Source organism: Metopolophium dirhodum, chromosome 8, assembly GCF_019925205.1.
Source record: "Metopolophium dirhodum isolate CAU chromosome 8, ASM1992520v1, whole genome shotgun sequence".
NCBI classification, from domain to species: Eukaryota; Metazoa; Arthropoda; class Insecta; order Hemiptera; family Aphididae; genus Metopolophium; species Metopolophium dirhodum.
Genome location: NC_083567.1, coordinates 18,771,241 through 18,792,867, shown reverse-complemented (window position 1 = coordinate 18,792,867; position 21,627 = coordinate 18,771,241). Strand labels below are relative to the sequence as shown.

Genomic DNA, 21,627 nt, shown 5'->3' with positions numbered 1-21,627 from the left:
TAATTATAAATTTATAATATATACAAGAGCTTATATGTCATACGATACATTATAATACAATATTAACCGACAAGAAACAATTTTAGTTTTTATTAAAACCGATATCAATAAATTAGATGCGAACGAGGAAACCCGAGGTAGTTTAAATGATAACATTTTTATTGCGATATGGCCTCGTTACGCATCTCTCTGTGCACGGACGAAAAGAGAAAATATCAAAGGACCTATATGGCTGGCTATATAATAAGATACCTGTGTAAGATCGATTGTGTTTATAAAATATATTATGTAGGTACTATAAAGTGTAATATTATTCACGTCATTATAATATCAAACGCCGCGTACAGCGCGTAAAGTTTTGGCCGTTAGGTGATATTATATAGGCACACGGTAAGGTTCGGGTCATAATTTGGGGCTATATAGGTATACCTGATAAATAAAAAATTGGGGTCGTACATTTTTTCTCCATCACATATTTACACATGATATTAATATGCATACGGTCGGACGATTTTCCACGCGCGATTCATGTAACCTAACTGCCCGCGTCCAAGCTTTTCGAGCTTAACAAGTGTGTGTTTTTCCGGCAAAGTCGGTTGTGCGCTTGTCCGCGCGCGATGACGGCGGGTGGCATCGGTGGCGTCCGCGGGTGGCACGATATACAGCGGGAAACGTGTATCATTCATTTTATCGAGCGAGCCCCCCCCCCCCCCCCCCCCATCACCGGAACAACTCGCCACTCCCGCGTCGTTCCCGCCCGACCGACCATGAATCTCCTCCTCGCCGCCCCGACCGCCCAGGACCCGTCCCGCCCGACATCCTTCGCGGCGCGGCGCTCGGGACACGACAGTCGTCCGGCGGTTCTTGGGCAACTTGTGCCGCGCGCGTTCGTCCGGTCCGTACGCCATGCCTGCCACGGGATTCGTGAGTCAAGACCCTGTGGCCGAGAAAACCGAACACGGCGATGTGTTGTTCGCAAGTGAGTAGCGCAATCGTCGGGAAAAACCAACGACACGTTGTACAATAATAATAATAATAATAACATTGATTAAATATTGTATATTTAATCAATGATAATAATAATGATGATGATGATATTATTATCATTCCGTTATAATTATAGTGCGTGATTGTAATATTATTGTATGGATATTATTATGATCATAATGATATTATTTAAATCATCCACCGCCCGTGCATGCCGCAGTCATAGGTCGTACCTTATACTCAAATATAAAGTCTATGGTCGTATAGTCGAAATCCTCGAAAAACGCCGCGTAAATATCCTACTGGATATAGTAACAACATGAATACGAAAATACAGTAGATGACTTTGCCGAGAGAAATCGTTATACCCGTCAAGTGGCTTTTGACGTGCATGTTCATCGAAAATATTACAAATTTCATTTGGTGTCCAATATTCATTGATTGTTAACGTTATTAGGTACCTATTATGTTTACCCGGATTTAGTATCATTCAACGACAGGTGTTGAGCTGGTGTTTAGGTGTGAAACATAATATTATATAAAGGTACCCAATATATAGTTATAGTGTACCTATGCATATTATTATAATATTAGTTTCATTAACGTAAATCGTATAAACATCGAAATTATATTATATTATGTAACTGTATATAGAAAATTAGTACACGGTTTAAATACAATTAGGTACATTTATGAATAATGGATATTCGTGGAACGAGGCGGATACTCTCAATCCGGTGGTAATTTAATTTAAATAAAGCTGGTATTTCAATTAATATTGAATACAAAATTATAAATTACATTTTCGTGAAATCAATGATTAACCTTTACTCTTCATTCGATTTTCGACTTTCTCGATTATTCACAAGGTACTACTAAAATAAATTTCTAAAATGAATATATATCACCGCTGTAAAACAGTTCCTTACAGTTAAATCAAACTTTAACGTTCTACGTATTTAACGTAGCTAAACACGTTAGATGTTTCTATAATATAAATGAAACATTCTTAACAACTTGTTGAAATTCTGAGAAAATGTGGGACTTATTACGAGTTTATCGATTTAATACGTTTCATGTAAATTATGTGGAAATATGCACCGGTCTAATATTATACTATATGAATTACAAATGGAATAAGTGCAGGACTTGGGGGTGGACGCAGGGAGACGGAGTACACCCCAACACATTTTTCAGAAATTTTAGTGTACCCCTAATATTATTTTTTAAGGGAAACGCACGGTTCGCTTCATAATTCTACATTTGTATCGAAATGCGCGAGTGACCATCATCATTTTTCTTAGGAACTTTTTCATAACCACGGATTTATAAATTAGTTAATACAAATTAATTATTATTAAACTATTAATTTATTTACTTTTATAACCTATGTGTTATGTCAACTTGTATTTATTTATTTTTTCTAATTTTATTACTTAAACATATTTTTTTATGTGACTTAAAAAGGGGTACTTATTAGGGAGTGAGGGGGTTTAGCCCCCACGGCTCAATAACGTTTAACAAGTGATGGGGACGCACTTTTTTTTAAAAAATAAACAGAGTCCCCTCATTTTAATTTTGCCAAGTCGAGTAGTATACTAAACTAATAAATAAACTACTAAATATTATTATAATATTAATCTAATTGTAATAATTGCATATGTTTAGGTTATATACATCCAACCCATACTAATTGCTAAACACTGTATAATTAATAGTTACAAAACGGGTACTTAGGGTTGGATTTATTCGTTTTCGGCAAGTTTGTACTCGTTGTTAGGTATTATAAAAGTTTAAATGTTAACACAAAATTACTTCAAAATAACAATTTTAATCCCCTGTGCCAAACAAATAATATTAATTCAAGTAAAATCACATTTATAAATTGCATATTTTATTTTAAAAATAATAATTATTATTATTTGTAAATTTGCTTAGGTTGTTGATAATTAGGATACTTAGATCAGAAGTCTGTATATTATAGTATTATACTAGTATAATGCGTAATCTTTTTATAAATACCTATATAAAATTAAATAATTATGTTGTTGCAATATTTTTTAGAATTCCAAAATTACAGTTTGCAATATATATTTATATATTATAAATATTGATGTTTAAATATCGTCAACAATGTATCTTTTTCATTGTATTCCATTATTCCACTCGGAATCAATATTGCTTAACTATTTTTATATGTACAGTATACAATTATTGTAAAATGGTAATGTTAGGGAAATGTATCATTAAAATTCCTCAAGATAGTTGTTATATTAATGACATTTTTGAAATGAGTAGGTAATAGGTAATAGGTACCTATTGCTTGTCAGAACTTAATTTGATGTTAATCGTTATTTTATTTATTATTATAATATGTTCCATTTAAAAGTTAACTAAATTTATAAAAAATTTAAACATTTATAAAGTTCATTATTTATTTACTTGCCTTGTACATTTTAATTTACATTATTTAATATTGGTATCTACCTATATATTTATTATTCATAACATTTTAGATTCTGAGCGGAGCAATGAATGTATTGATTTCACAATGTTGTGTTTTTTTTTTTTATTACCTTTTGGGGCAGTAACATTGCTTCGATTTTCTGTGTATGTTTTCTGATAGAAAACTGGACCTAGTTGGTGAATTCGGTTGTAGGGAGGGGGGGTTAAAAGTAATAAATTCACAGTAATTTTAAAAGTAACTGGAAAAAAACAAATACAAATTAAGGAAAAACGGGAATATTATAGACGCAATGACGCAAAACAGGGATTCGACATAATCACTTAAAACGAATCACCTAAAACTCTTATTTAGATGCTTCACATTTTTCCAAAATCTTAATATTGGCATTTTATAAACACGATAATTGATAACTTTTTGAGTTATTTATAGAATTTGAAATTTGAAATTCGTTTATTTATAAACGTCCATTGACAAATTTGTGTGTGCCAAAAAGCTTGAAATTTTAATATTAGGTCCCTCTTAAGTTGTTTTTATAAATGTTTAAAAATATTAAGGCACAGTTTATTTTTAAAGTATAAATTGAAGTTCAAATTTTAACAAAATTCGTAAAAATCACGATAATGTACAGATAATTTTGTGGTTAAAAATGTATACAATGTTTATAGACATTTCAAGTTCAATTTTGGGCTGAAATACATATATTATTTAAACAAGAATAACGATATTATAGTTAATAATATAGTTATTTTGTTGTAATTTAAAAATATTATTCGTATTAATACCTATGTGAAAATTTTAGTTTTTTAACTTTAAACGTACATCATTACACTATTTTATACTCAAAATGGCATTTTCAAATGTAATTTTTCGACAAAATTTTAATTCAATCTAACTAACAGTAAAATAAATTACTTTAGTATACTTAGCAATATAAATACATCGTAAAATATACGTATTAATATAGATTATAGCCTGACTGTCTTCGCTCAGAATTGTTTTTCGTATATAATGAGTCAACAATAAATTATCATTGAAATCAAATTGAACACATACGTTACAGTGATTTACTTAATAATTACGAGTTATACTCGACACCTAACTATTCTGAACAGCAGCTCGGTTACCAACTTTCTCCCTTTTTTATTTTCCAATTTGTTTAACTGCTAAAAAGTCTATACGTTGTCATTATTAGGGTTTTTATTACGTAAAATAAATTACTAAAACATAAATAAACATTTTAAAAATAAGTTAATAATTATTGTAAGAATATCAGTAAGTATTATTTTTAAAAATTATGATTTTGTATTTTACGATTCAGATCTAGGGTAAGATTATATTGTAACATGTGTAGCCATAACAATATATCTTTCGAGGGTAGCGCAGACTTTGATCAATTCTGCCATCCCTCCTATACCACAGCATCCCTTCTCATCAATAAAACATGCCCACCAACCCCACGCACACTAATCAATCAATTGTAACTGAATGTGATTGAGCTATAATTTCCACAAATCAAAAATAATTATACTATTTTAGAACTTAAATAATAATTTCCTTATCAATTTTAATAACAACGGAATTAAAACATTTTAATTAAAATCCACTAATCTAAATTAACATCCTGTATAAACGGTATCAGTACAGTTTAATTTAGCTTTATAAACTGTTCAGAAATAATAACTATTATTATTTATTAGTTTTATAGTCTGGGTTTCATTCGATATTTAAACTGTAACTAGGCTCAACAGGCACGTTTTGTTTTTATTTTATTCAAATTCTAGAAACCTTTTAGGCGATTGGATTTACCTAGGTATATTAAAATGAACTTTTTTTACTTTACTTAGCTTAAGTAAATATAATATGTATTGTACTTTATATAGTTTGATAATTTTTACATAATTAACAATAATTATGTGTGTTTGTCTTTGATTTAAGTTCTGTTTTTATTTTATAATTTTATTAATTAATTTGTTTGTAATCGACTGTAAAATTACACTAAATAGTGTCAATTTTAAACTGAACAATATTAAACTCATTAAGATTGTTTTTAAATGTACCCTCTTCTTTACGGAGGGTAGACACATAAAACGACAGATTTTTAGCATCCCAGAATTAAAACAAGACTACAGCTACGTCTGTAGCGGTAAATTATCTTGGTTACATTTAATCAACCTAATCTAATTTAACCTAACCTAACCACTGAAGTTTGTGTGGGCCTTAATATGAAGAAGTAATAATTATAATATTATATTATTTTTATCATTATTTATTATACGATGAATTTTCGACACTTTTATAATTTTCGTTTATCAGTATTTAAATGTCAACTACCGTGATTATTTTTGTTATCAATTTGATATCTCCGAAAGAAGTTTAAACCACAGAATAAAATTAACATGCACATTTTCTTATAACGTTATATTTAATAAACATCAGCATAACAAACATAAAAAAGGTGGATAAGTGGATGTCGCTCTGCTGTACGGTAGGTTACAAGTGGGTCACTGTAATGGATGGTGTTAAATTTGAATTCAATGATATAATATCATTGTATAAGAAAAACGATTCTGAGCGAAAACGGTCAGTCAGCCTATGATTTTACCAAGTATATTTGATGATATTATTGTGAATAAAGTAATTTATACCTATATAACCTATTTACGTGGAGCCTTGTTTTAAATTTTCAATCCTTAGCCATAAAAGTAAGCTATAAATTTTAGCTATAAATTTTTAACTACAAAATAATTGATAAATTATAAATTTGATAAATGTTGTCAAAATTTGAACTTTAAATGCTTATAAAAAAAAATTGTGCATATGTATTTTTAATATTTTTTAACTGCTATTAGAACGATATATCAGGAGCCTTATATTAAATTTTCACGCTTTTTTACCCAACAAATAAAAATTTATTGATATTTATAGAAAAAAAAACTAAAAAAATTGAAAACTGACAATGTCCGTAAACAGCTCAAAAAGAGTCAAAATATTTTCAACATTTTATGGTGTATAGAAAATGCTAATATAAACATTCAGTGAAATTTTCAAGTATCTACAGTCATTCGTTTTTTAATTACAATAAAATAAGAAAATTGTTACATGAGAAATCGAGTAAATATCAAATGTTGTAAAAATATAAATTTCAGACGCTCATAAAAATTTAATTTAAGTTTCTTCTAGACATTTTTTTTTTGATAAAGGTAGACAAACTTATGAGTAATCTTATATTACATTTTCAAATCTTAGATTTAAAAAGAAAAATTTTTATGAATTCTTATCAAAATAATTTGCTATTTTTCGTGATTTTTCCGTATTTTGTCAAAATTTGAACTTTAAATGCTTATAATTAAAAACTGTGACTAAGGATTTTTAATTTTTTTATAACTGCCTTTGAAACAATAACCTAGGAGCCTTCTATTAAATTTTCAAGCTTTTTTACTCAACAGATAAAATTTTATTGATATTTATAGAAAAAAAAATTGAAAAATGACAATGGCCGTAAACAGCTCAAAAAGAGTCAAAATATTTTGTAAATTTTATGGTGTATAAAAAATGCTAATCTAAACATTCAGTCAAAATTTCATGTCCTTACTGTCATTTGTTTTAGAGTTACACCAAAAACCAAAATCGATTTTCTCGAAAACAGATTTTGCGTAAAAATTCCCGTTTTTCCTTAATTTTTCTTTTGTTTTTCACGTCGCTTTCGAAAACTACTGGGAAATTTTTACTTTTGACCCCCCAAAGTACCAACTAGATTCACTTTCCTATCAGAAAAGTTACTATTGAAGAAAATCCAAGCACTTTTACTGTCCTAAAAGGTGATGATAGACACAAAAATAAAAAAAACACACTTCATTGTAAAATCAATACATTCATCGCTTCGCTCAGAATCTAAAATGTACTTGGAATTTTATTTATATAAATCTTCACTGGCTAATATTATTAGAAGCTAAAACTTGAGTTATTTGTAAAATTGTAAAATATTGGTATATTAATGAAATTTATATTATATTATTTGTCAGATAGTACCTACTTATATATAGGTACTAGAACTTTTATTTTATAACATTATTATACATTCTGAATTTTTATTTGGCGGCCGTATAATTTAACATTGATTAAAATGTGAAATTACAAAATGTATTATAAATAGCATTATAAACGTAGGTATATTTAATAAAATACTATATAGTTTATAGTGAAAAACAACAAAATGGACGTAGGTATGAATTGTGTTGGGATTTAGAAATCACGGAAGTATATTTTCAAAGTAGGCTATGGAAGTATACATTTGTTCAAACTTAGTACCGTCAAACGGTACAACTATAAATACAATATAAATACATTCGATGCGTTCAACTTGGGACAGGAAAATTAATTTTACATTAATTCGCCTTGGCTGCACGGTATTTGAGATAATCAACTTTTTTTTTTTGTATCATCATCTACACAAAATTATCTATGGACTCAATGTTATAACACAGATTATATGAAATCAGATTATAATGAATTTCATATAATCTGTGGTTATAATGCAGTCCAAAGCACAAATGATAACGACGGAGAACCGTCTCCACGGTTTTCCCTATTTCTATAATTCTATACAGTAAACAGTCCTCATAAACTTTATCGGTAAGCAGGTCCGGATTCAGCCGGCGGGCTACCAGGCAAAACCCGGAGGGCCGTTAAAAATTCGAAAGATTTTCTATAAATATACAAATTCTTTGTTAAAATTAACATTTTTGAATTTTTTTTTTCAAGTACTGCAGATAAATACTTTTAAAAAGTTTAAAACTGTCCCAAATTGTACCATTTGACGGTATCTAGTTATCATCACTAACAGTTTTGATTAATTTAAAAATGATTTTATTTCAGATTATGGAACGACTGAAATGTTGTATACAGGAGGATGTGCAGTTATGGTATTGGGAATTTTGATTATCGCATGTCATATTTGCGCAAAGAAAAAACTGTTATGGTTCAAAAACAAAAGCAAACTCCCTACTGCAGCATCAGAACCACATTTGGCGTTTTATCATCGAAAGCCGACCACAGCTGTCAAGGCCGTCAAAAACCCAACTGGATCACATTATTTGAAAAAAAGTCCAAGTCCTACAGGCAGCAAAACCCCTGTTGTAATAATACCTATTCTTATGAAGTATTATTTATTCTACATATACTTATTCTAATATTTGATTTTTAAGGGTGATGGAAGTATAAGCCCCACCGGATCAGAGAAAACGTCTAGACATTCACCAACTATAAGCCCAACCTGTGAACAAAAAACTGTGCAGCCACCAACACACACATTGTCGTAAGATAAATGTTTTTTATTTACTTTTTAAATGTTGTTTCAGAAAACAGGGGAATAGCTCATTTAATATTATACTGATTTATACAATTATTAACATTAGGTGCATCTGTAAATTGATAGAAAACATTTACTTTGCTACGTTTAACTGTAAGATAATTTAATATTATACACACGAGTGGATCAGAAATTAACTGTAAAAATATCTTTTAAAATTGAAAATTAGTAGAAGAATGAAATTATAAAGGTAGTATAGATAAATTAGCGATACACATAATATTTTGTACATTGAGTTATATTAATATAGTTTTTGTGGAGAAAAACACACAAAAGATTGAAAATATTTATCGATTTCAAGGATAGTTTATTATTAGTTTATAAGCTTTTATATTGGCGGGGAAAAAATAAGTCTTCAACATAAAGCGTAATAGATAATATCTTATAAAGTTATAACTTATATAACTTATAAGCAAAGTAAAATTACAAGGTCTTTGAGCATAGAAATGAACATTTTACTTCTAAATGTTATCGATTTGAATTAATATACTATAATATTATACCTAGGTACTTAAAAATAAAAACTAGTTGATCATGTCTACTAATATATTTTGAAGTATGATGGTTGAGAAGTACTACAAACTTTTTGGTAAAATATAAAATAATAACATTAGTATAACGTTTCATTTATTGCTATCAAATATTTTTTATTTAATTTTGTATGCCTTTAATACTTCTTGTTGGAATGTAAATAAATCGTTGTCCGTTGACAGTATTTTTACTGATTTATGTAATATAATTATATATAGTTGTAAATATATAATATATAAATTATGCTGACAGGATTGATCAAAGGGCTGGTCAATTTTTGAACTCAAAAAAGGTGGCAGTAATTTAGGGTGACATTTTATTCAATTAAATTTTTATTTACGTTTTGACATTTGATAATTGTTATGTGGCATCGAAAAAAGGTAATAGAAGTTGGAAAATATTTGGCACAGTGTGATTATTACTCTGTATATGCTATTTATTTTGTTTTAAATGTATATATATATTATATATATATTTTAAAATATTATAATAATATATGTTATATTTATAGAGTTGTCCATGAGAATGAAACAGATAATAAGTTATCATCAAAAAATAATCAGCCACAAAACGAAACTGGCCCAAATGATACACCTGGTAAAATGGGAGTACTTTTTTTCAAACTTCGGTAAGTTTACCAACAAGTATTAATTATTTTATATGAATTTTACCGCATAATACATCACCTATTAACCCATTTCACTTTTGCATCAATTTATTTTGTTATTAATTGAAGCAAAACATAATGCATATTATAACCAGATTTAATTGAGTGTTTACTTAGTTCCATTATACATAAAGAATAAAAATGGTGTTAGTGTACTTTCAAAAATATATTCATGTTATTATTATGAAAAGCTAACAGTCACTTAATAAAATTGATTATAATATATTATTAAAGGGTCAAAGAAAATATTAATTAAAAATGAAGTAGGTATCTTTTATCCTTTTTTATTAATTTATTTTATTATAATATACAAAGTTTTACTGACTGCACGGTCATAACACAAACTTATTCATAAGCAATACATTTGGGACATTTGTTAAGAGCCTTTTATAGTTTTATCTTAATAAAACTTATATTATTTAACGGTTACTGCTCGAAAAGTAATTATCTAATATTTTTAACAAAATAATAGCAAATTTTTTGTTTATTTTAATTAAGGCACTATATTATATTATGAGTTATAACAACGTAACATCCACACTTTTGAATAAATGAAGAAAATATAACCAACACCAGAATAATTTAAATTAAATTAAATTATTGGTTGTGAATAATTCATACAGGAGATCTAGAAAATGTTGATTATAAATTGCAATATTAACATTTTAAATGAATAAAAATAAAGTAGGTACCTACCTGATTTGTTTTCAATTACTTTTTTTATGTAACAAAAACAGTGAAAAACTTGTGTAAATAAAATATTTTAAGCTTGGTTTAATGAAGTTATATGGTTAACAAATGGAAGTAGCTATTGAAGTTAATAAAACTTTTAAGAATAAACATATTTTAGGTACAAAAAAGACAAAAAGGTTCTTCTGGTTAACATAAACAAATGCATGGACTTAACACCTAAAGAGAAAAATTCTGGCACTAGCGATCCTTACGTAAAATTGCAGTTATTGCCCGATAAGGAGCATAAAGTTAAGACACGAGTATTGAGGAAAACAAGGAATCCGGTATACGACGAAGACTTTACATTCTTTGGAATTCAAACTAATAAGCTTCAAGTGATAAGATAATAATATTATAGTTTTACTATTTGCTTATAAATTACCTATACTAAAAGACAATTTTATTTTAGTCTATGACATTGCATTTTGCTATACTGAGTTTTGATCGTTACTCCAGAGATAGCCTAATTGGTGAAGTTTTCTTTACACTGAATGAAAAGGATGTGTTGGAATCAATTGAAAAAGAACAAATTTCTATTCAAAAGGATATCATACTTCGCAGTGTTAAAGTATATACAATGATAAGATTATTATTTACTATTTCAGTCGCATCGCGTTACATCAACAAATTTCGTTTTTAATTAGTTTTTATTAATAATTGATAAATGGATTATTAATAAATTGGTAGACTTTTTTTATTTGAAAGTTGATACAAAGATTACAATATTGTTTTATATATTGGTTTATAGCAGTCACAAATCGCCAATCGAGGAGAATTATTGGTATCTTTATGTTGGCAACCAGCAACCAGAAGAGTAACAGTTGTTGTGCTGAAGGCTAGAAATTTACCTAAGATGGACCTAACTGGACTAGCTGGTGCGTTTTAAAATTAAAATAAATTATAAATTATGTTAGTAAGTTGGTCCATTTTATATAATACAATATAAATTATGGTAACACAATTGTAAGTTGAAAAAAACTTGTTACCTATAAAATATCAAATCATACTATCATTGTTCAGCATCAAATTAAATCTAAAAATACTGTTTTCGTTTTAATTGTTTTATACAGCTTTTATTAAAAAATTAATTTTGGACTTCTGGTTATATATTTCATGTAATAATTTAATTTTTAGATCCATTTGTGAAGATTAATTTCTTAGTTGACGGAACACGCATATCAAAGAAACGGACTCACATGAAGAAACGTACATTGAACCCTGTTTATAATGAATCATTTGTGTTTGATTTGCCTTCGACCGTTGTTGATCTACATAATGTGTGTATTGAGTTTTGTGTTTTCGATCACGACAGAGTCACTAAAAATGAAGTAAGTTATTTCAAAATAAAATCTATTTTGTTCCAATAGGGTTAATAATATATTTTTTTCACTTGTAATTCAGTTTTTTAATAAATGTTTAGTACATTTTACTTTAAAGGGTTAAAATGCAGTTTTAAAATTATTACTTTTGTATATAGTTATAATATTAATATTAATATTCTTAGATTATCGGACGAGTTTTAATGGGACACCCGGACAATCCATCTGTTACCGCCGAACGTCACTGGAAAGAAGTAATGAATGCACCGCGAAGGCAAATTGCCGATTGGCACAAATTGGTTGTCTGAACCATCAACGAACCAAGAAAAAGGATATTGCAACAAGAATAAATAATGTTATCTATACTCTTCCTATAATTTTTGGTTTTGATTTCCATTTTGTACCAAAGTTTACCTCTATGTATGGAAACAATCTATCATAGTCATTTCCAAAATATACTCTGTACATTGTCCAAACGTATAATTGACAATATGGCCCAATATATTATATTTATATGTCCATTTTAGGCGTTATGTTAAATTAAACATTCATAGGGCATGTTACTGGTAAACACGAATCGACACAAAATGTGAAGCATACTGTTTAGTTTTATTTTATTATTGCCAAACCTTTGAACCAAACTATTGACAAATACAAACAGGGTGTGTTAAATGAAAAAAAAAACGAACAAATAAGATAAGATGAAAATAAAAATATAACAATTTCGAATTGTTGAAGATGGCAAGGTAAATGTGCAGTCGACATATTTTGTCTAACTTATTACTATTATTTTTTTTTTATCTCTCAGCCAATTTAACATCGCATGTTTTAAAATCCATCTTGTTTAATTTGTTTTTAATATAAAACAGCTTGTGCATGAGTTTATAACATTTAGTGTTATTGTTAAGACTAGGTATGATGTAATGTAGGTAAGCTAAGTCATGCAAACAACATAATATTCACAATGTGCTATTACACTATATATATATATAAAACAACATTTAATACAAATAATATACCTAGATGTATAAATTATTTATCCACTGTATTTTTTCGTTTATAAAATGTTTAGAGAATGATTAATTCTTGCGCGTGCGCACACACAAACACACACTGACACACACACACAACACACATACACATACACATACACATCAAAATAAATGTGTGTGGAAAAGTATATATAGGTACTATATACTACTAAACACTCCAAAATATATTAATGCATTATGCATAATAACAAAAAATATGGAAGTATCAATTATTATTATAATAATAACATAATTATATATATTATATAGCTGTTTATTTGATAATATTATTATACATTTTTTGTAGTCATATCTAATATTTACAATATCATTTTTATTATTTTTTTTTATTAATAGCAATTATATTACAATTAATAGCTTAGAATAATTAAAATTAAAAATATGTTAAAGGAAATAGTATTTATAATTACAACATTTCATGTTTTATTTGTATTATAGGTACATATTATAAGTTGAATAAATATAAAAATAGTTTTTTAAACAATAAAGCATTATCTATATTAATTAGTTTGTGCTTCTTCTAAGTTTCTTTCTAAGTTTAATGTACTTAGATATATTATTTTTATAACAATATCCTATTGAACATAATGTTAGGTACAAATTAAAAGAAAAATCATTTAATGTTTCTTGTCAATTGGTGTTTTGTTGTTGTACATAACACATATTATTATAAAAAGTTTAGTATTATTATTATTATTATTATAATAAATATACTATACAATGTCTTAGAAATCAAAGTAGTGATTTTTATTTAAAGTAGGTAAATTAAAAATCCTAGTGTTTCATGGTCAATGTTAGTGTCAAATAATAGGTTTTTACAAACTGTCACAATAATACATGGTAGTCCAGAGGCGCAACCAGGGGGGTGGACTCCGGGTCTGGACCCCCCCTTGGCACGTATAATAGTAAATTAATTTCATTTTCTCAATAAACTTGAATAAAAATTAAATTTATAAATATAAATTGATTTTTCGACTACATCAATTAAGTAGTGTTGTGGCTACACTGCTACAGTGCAATAACCAATAATTTAATACTATCATGTTTACATGTTATCTGTGACCTTAATAATTATTATCATGACCATGGTTCTAGACATAGAGTAAACTATGGTTCTAGATATCTGATTTATATATTCTATAATACAACAATTAAATGATCGTTTCAATAATCATAAAGACATAATATCTGGTTTTCAAGTATTGATAAATCCATGCGCTAAAAGTGATCTTCATCATCTTGTAAAATATTATCAAGAAGATGTTGAAAGTTATGAAAAAGTTGTATCTGAGGTTGATTTATGGCACAGATATTTAAATACAAATAATATTAAACCTCAGAATGCATTAGATGCGTTACTTATATGTAATCAGGACTTCTATCCAAATATTTATAATTTATTGCACATCCTTGCTGTACTCCCAGTTACATCTTGTGAGTCAGAAAGGTCATTTTCTTCACTGAAGCGAATCAAAACATATTTGAGGAACTCGACTTCTGAAACCAGGTTACATGGATTAGCGGTTCTTAACATACACCGTGAAGTTCCAGTTACAGAAGATGAAGTAATAATTGAAGTATTAGCTTCAATAAATCGCCGCTTAGATTTTTCATTGTAAAATTATGTCTTAAGAGGACGCTACCCATACATGCCTGGGTAGCATCCTCTTAATTAGTTTAGTACTTATTTAATATTTAAAATAATAATACAATTTAAAAAATGTATTGTTAATAAAAACATAAGAATATTGTTTATAAAAATTAAGATGGTTTATTTTGTCAGACCCCCCCCATGAAAAATTCCTGGTTGCGCCACTTGGTACCTACTATTGTACTGTAGCAGTTGATCAACGGTAACAAAATTGAAGAGGAAATTGATATCTGTTATGTAAATTATGCAATCGTATCCTGTTATATTATGTTTTGTTTGTTTAGTTAGTTTGGGTAAGCCAGGGGCGTTTTGCTCTTTATCTCCGTGGTCGAGGAAACGTCAACTCACAAACGGACAAATACAGACGGATGTGATTCTGCGGCCTGCGTTCCACCACGACGACGGGCTGACATAAATTATTAATTATCACTTATTCGGACCATGTAGTCTGTTGTTTTAAAATTATTGTTTGCGTTCTGTTTATCGGTCATGATTTGATTAAGAGTGGTAGAAACATTATATTTTGCATATTATTGTATCATATTATGTCGTTATTGCATATAAATATATATTTGAGTATATTAGAAAAAATAAGAACATATTTTTCCAGTTTTCGATCTAATAAAGTCAGTTTGGACAAATAAGAACATATATTGAAAAATTTTAAGCGTAAAATAACATCTTGGTCTTTGACAAATTAAGAGCATAATATTATTATGTATTATGTATACATTTGGAAAATTTAAAAATATTTTAGTACTAGATACACCATTCAAACTGTCTTTTTATATTTTTGTTTTCACATTAATTGTATAGTTTAAGTACCAAAAGTCATGTTGTACATTTTTTTAGAGCATAATATTTTAAGTGCATAATATTATTGGTTGTTTTTTTAGCGCACAAGTGCATAGTGCATATTTTCAGGTTTATAAGTGCTAAAAGTCCTCAACTCCACAACCGATAACAATACATTTAATAGTCATAGGACGTAGGACGTGTACTGCAATAGTATCAACAGTGGTACCGATCGGTACCTACCGCACAAGAGCCATGAAATCAAATCTGAAAATCCGGCCAACTGCCAAGTGCGAGTCGGACTCGCGCACGAAGGGTTCCGTACCATTATCTATAAAAACTACAAAAAAATCACGTCTGTTGTATAGGAGCTCCACTTAAATATTTATTTCATCCTGTTTTAGTATTTGTTGTTAAAGCGGCAACAGAAATAATAATATTATATCACCTGTACCGTACGGAACCCTAAAAAAACAACCAACCACGACGGTGGGCCTCACGTTTACACCGGTAGAGTGCGCACCGTCCGCACGGCGTTGGCGCAACGGTGTTTACAGAACAATCGTCTGCGGCGCTCCCGCTGTGTCGTACCCCGGAAAACGCACATATTATATATAATCGCGATCCACCGGTGGTTCTGCGGGGACTGGGTGCGGCGGCGAAACGTCAAATCGGCCGTATGGCTCCCTCCGGACACGACGCTGATGCGTCGACGGAGAACGGGTTGTGCGCTGGCCATTGGTGGGGGGTGTGTGGGGATTAGTGGTGATTGTCCTCTGTCGTCGAGATCTAACACAACTCTGTTCTCGGCGGCGGACGTCGCTGCCACTGCCACCCCTCCTCCTCTCACTCGATTCGCTCACCCGACAAAGACATGCATCCAAGGACACACATACTCATAGTGCAACGCGCGCCGCGACAATTAATTTCACGTCGCGTCGTGTGCGCACCCGAAATTGGTTCAATCGACCGCTGACACACACCCCGTTGGGCCGGCGGGAGAAGGGAACCAGTTTCTTCAACGTTCGCCGTCGCCTCGATTCCGTCTCCACTAAAAATTTTTAGTTTTTTTTTGTACCAATTTTTAGTTACAGGTTATTGTGGTATTTTATCTATCTAGACGGTAAGGTCAGTCACAAATTAAACTGATAGATCTGGTGATCAGGGTGGATATTGTGTTCAATTGAATTCATCGAGTCTACAATATTATTATAGTTTACAAAAAACAATTCTGACCGAAATCAGTCTGTTAGCCTTATTACCAAGTACATTTAATGAAATCATTCCTATTAGAGTAATTCATTTTACTGTATAAGGCATTATAGTAATACAGTTGGTTGAGTTAATTTTTGACGAAAAAAATTGCATTTGAAAATGTCATTGCTGCGCGAATAGAATATAATAATATACTTTTAATGTTTCAAATACCCACGAATAATATTTATAACTAAAACCGTTATTCTTTGTTAATATATCTAATTCTAATGTTTACGGAATTCGTACTTTTTCATAAAAGCTATTGTGCTACAGCCATTACAACGACTTCTGCTTTTTCGGGTATAGATTCAAAACAAATTTTGCACTTTAAAAAAAAAAACTTGCCATTTTAGACTGTAATTCTTCTTTGTATTTACCATTTTATAACAGATAGTTCCAGGATATAAACAATAAGATATGATCGTAACTTTTTGACCGTCAAATCCTCCGGCATAGCGTAGTGTATAGACGTATAGTAATAGTAATTTAATGACAATATGATAATATGGGTAAGCAAGTGACGTGTGGCATAGATTTAAACCAATTATAGACTTTTACGACCATGTTGCTTATCATGAACAGTTTGTGGGCTAGTACCGAATTGGTTCCCGAGCCCCCACAACACGCATGCCGAACTGGAAAACTATATGACTGACTGCAATACTGTATTAATGGGAAACGTACAGTACACGATTAGAATATTTGAAGGAATTTTGCATCAAATTTGCAAGGTTAGTTTAACCTAACCTATCAGCTTAACAATATTAAAATTAAAATTATTATATTTATTTTATATACCTAAATGATGACAGGTTGACTTCCATTTCAACGATTGCTAATCTTACATTTTTGACATGCCTACTTTAAAGTTGACATTATTAAAGCTGTACAATTGGGAAGGGAAATGTGTGTAATCAAAAAGCTATAACCAACTCGACCAGTTGTCAGAAAAATGATAAGCAATAATTATATTTTGAATCGGTAGGTAGATTATAGTGAAACCAAATTTGAAAAGAAAAAGTATTATACAATAATATAAAATACGGTTTTCATTTTTTTACTAAAAATATAATAATAATTCTATAATACACGTCATATTGGTAGTACAAATTATAAAAAATTTACAATTTTCATGTTTACAAGACGACGGACCGACTCAAATTACTTATTCGGACCATATGTAATCTGTTTGTTTCAGAATTATAGTTTGTGTTCCGTTATGATTTGATTTGATTAAAAATGGTATAAACGTAATTATTAGGATCACCGTTCTGGCTATTAATAAACAGCTACAAAGTTGTTAGATTTTTACACTATCTGCATCGGTTCACTCACTGCGATAATTATTTTATTATTATTAGTTTTTGTTCGTAGAACTTGACACAAAATATAATATACATAGGAAATAATCCATCATTTTATGATAAATATATTGTATAATTATTCAGTGTTCTATATAGGTTAGGTACTCATCACTTATGTACAATAATATATTTTATACATGTCTACAAAAACACCAAATATTGGTCGGTAGTTGGTACAATTATAATTCTACCAGACCTACTATAATTAATAATAACTAATAAATAATAATTAAATTAGGACGTTTAGGGCCATATTATAGTTGATGCTTAAGAATAAGTATTACTTGAGCTATACTTATAACTGAAATGAGATTCGAGACTTTGGCTTAAGAAAATAAAAAGTATTACTTAAATTACAGTTGGTCAATACCTACCTTAGGCATTGCTTTTAGTTATTATCACAACATTTTATTTTTAAATTATCAAAAATAGCTTAAGTAATACTTATTCCTAAGCATCGACTATAAATACGGCCCTTGGTCTATATTATACAATAGCTGTTCATAAAAATTAATTCAGATATACCTCAGACTACCTTTCGAAGTCAACCTGAGTTACTTTCACATTAAGTTCAGTAGAATGGTTTCCGACTTACATAACGATAGGTACTCAAATCCCAACGTTTGCTATTACCAAATACCTTGGACTAATAATTGTTGATAAACATCTCGTCCGACCTCAAAGGCCAAACGTCAAACACTTAAACCGTGACTTCATCAACTTCATCGACTTTACAAACTCTCCTCATAAACAAAGAGCACATTAATACATTATACACTGATCTTTTAAGACCTATTCGGCACCTATTACAGCTAGTATACAAATTTGGTCTCTGAAAAGCCTTTAAACATTAAAGCCATGCAGTCATTTGAGAATTTCGTTCAATATGTTTACGCTAAATAATAGAACTGCAGCTCCCTGGTATATTACTAATGACCACGGTCTTGTTAACATGGCCGTGCTAATGACTTATTTCATAAACACCTTTTACATTAAATAAACCTTGCTTATCTTACTTATAACAAAACTCATAAAGGATTTAAACTATCTCTCAAATCTCCTTGTACTTACTATATTACCCTGTCCTTGAGAAAAACGACAGGCAACCCGTCTAAACGCCTGAAATTTGGTGTACGGCCTATTTTCTCCCTGAAACACTATAGGGATGCTACTAATGGGCGACTTCCACACTTCTGTCTTGAATCACATTTTCACATTTTCACATTATTTTATATTTGATTATTTGCTTATTTATATATAAATGTACAGATTGTAAATTTACTGCAGTGATGTAATTGAAAAAAAATGAACATTATGTATATATAATTAAATACACTGCATAGTGAATTGTATTGAAAAGTTTGACTTATCTAAAATATCCTAAATATGAAATTATCAAATCTTCATGATAAATATTGCTCAACGTATAGGCACTTGACAACTGTTTTTATTACAAGATAAACAAACTGAAATAATTGTAGTCGATATTTTAATTAAAATGCAGTGAATCTATAAGATTTCTATGCTATCTAACAGCCTATCTAACTATTATAGTAGCGTAGCCATAATTTCTCAATGGTAGGAGAAAAAAATAAACCCAAAATTAGGTACATGTTTGTTTATTATCGCTAATTTCCTCTATAACGTTAAAAAATATACTACCCATCAAAAAGTACAGTATTAGTATTCACACTTCATCGACCCAAAACTCGACCCATTCTAGAACTTAATGGTGATAATATTTCCTGGTCTTCAACTATAAAATATCTAGGAATTATTCTAGATAAAAAATTATCCTGGAATTCGCTAACTACAACAATAGGATATCAACGATTTAAAATAATTTCCCTCTTAATCAATTGATAAACCGCCTTAAGTTGGAAATGCTCTCTGCTTCTTTACTAACAAATTCTACGGCCCTTTGTACTTTATGCTTCCCCCACTTAGAGATATCACGCCAAAACTCATAAAAAAAATTCAAGTTTTCCAGTCCAAAATATTACGAACAATATTACATATGCGCTCTGGTTCTTCAGAAACGAAGCTCTTCACACAGACTTCAAACTCCCCACAGTTAACTAAGACTGATATAAATAATCTTTCAATCAACTTTTTCGACTAACCAAAACGTCCAACAGTGCTCAATATTTTAATCTAAGTGACAAGTCTATATGGAATTAAATAAAAACCAATAATAATCATTTGTATCAATTAATTATTGACTGTCTCACTGATAAGTGTACCCAACTGTTGAATAATATATACTTTTTTTAATGGTTTTTATAATTTATAATTAAACATTAAAATATTTAAAGTAATCATTTAGTCTATAAAAATAAAAAACGTAATTGTGTATCTTTTTGAATAACAAATAAAGATTCAAATCAGTTAGAATATGTGTATATTATGATGTTTTATAATAAAGTTTGAAGCAGTTAACACAATAATCGTAATATTATTTTATTCTTGGGTAGTATACCTATTTAGGTAGGATTAAGGTAATCGTGGGACTATATTGTTCGTGTATCTTTAAGTACCTACCTATCCAAAGAAAAGTGTTTTAAGAAAGGCGCAATATTTTATACCAAATAATGAAATAACTTTTTATTATTTTAATAAGGGAGAAAAATTAGTAATTTCCATTCTAGTAATTTAAGTAAGTAATTATTACACTCTAAAAAATTTCAATATATGTTGATACTAATTAGTTGCCTGTCAGACTGTACTCTCGTCGGAAAAATAAAATACTTTGATCAATTTGGAGGGTGGAGGGTTCTTGATGACCGCAACACTATTATATTCTATATAGATTTTTGTATCGTTTGTATTTTCTAATGACGTACCTAATACCTATATCATTATTATACACATATCAAAAATTATTTTCTAATCTAATTGATTGCATTTGAATACTTACATTAATAACTTCACTATTACTTATTTTTGGCTGAAAAATCAATTCACATTAATGAAAAATGTTAACAAAATTATATAAAAATATAAAGAATGCAACATTAATATTGCATGCCTCTTAAAAGACAAATAGACAATATTTATTTTGATATTTTTCGGTCAAATTGTATGACTATAAAACGATGACATATATAATTTTGTATGAGTAAGTTTAATAAGTTATTTTTGGTATGTGGGTGACAAATACTAATAGGACGGACCAATTAGTGAAGCGAAATGTATTATTCATGATATACCGTACTAACAGTAACAATGATCAACATAAAAGAAGCAAATGTGTTTCATGAAACTTAATGTGCATTAAGCACGCACTTGTTGACTCCTTACAACAGCAATTCGGAAAAATTAAATAAAAATATGTATCACAAGTGTGCAGAGAATTATAAAATAATAATAATAATAAAAATAAATTACTAATCAAATACGTATAAATAAGACTGCTAAAAAATATAAACGCAGTTGCA

General features: G+C 29.2%; 1 protein-coding gene across 1 annotated transcript; it reads left to right on the top strand.

Annotated features, from left to right (window-relative positions):
- Positions 1-843: 843 nt before the first annotated feature.
- LOC132950910 (synaptotagmin-4-like) lies at positions 844-13,220 on the top strand. The gene is made up of 9 exons (XM_061022527.1): positions 844-979; positions 8,330-8,589; positions 8,659-8,768; positions 9,865-9,981; positions 10,871-11,087; positions 11,162-11,320; positions 11,501-11,627; positions 11,887-12,080; positions 12,257-13,220. Exons 1-9 carry the CDS (start codon positions 907-909, stop codon positions 12,377-12,379), a joined length of 1,380 nt encoding a protein of 459 aa, XP_060878510.1. The 5' UTR covers positions 844-906; the 3' UTR covers positions 12,380-13,220.
- The last annotated feature ends 8,407 nt before the right edge of the window (positions 13,221-21,627 follow it).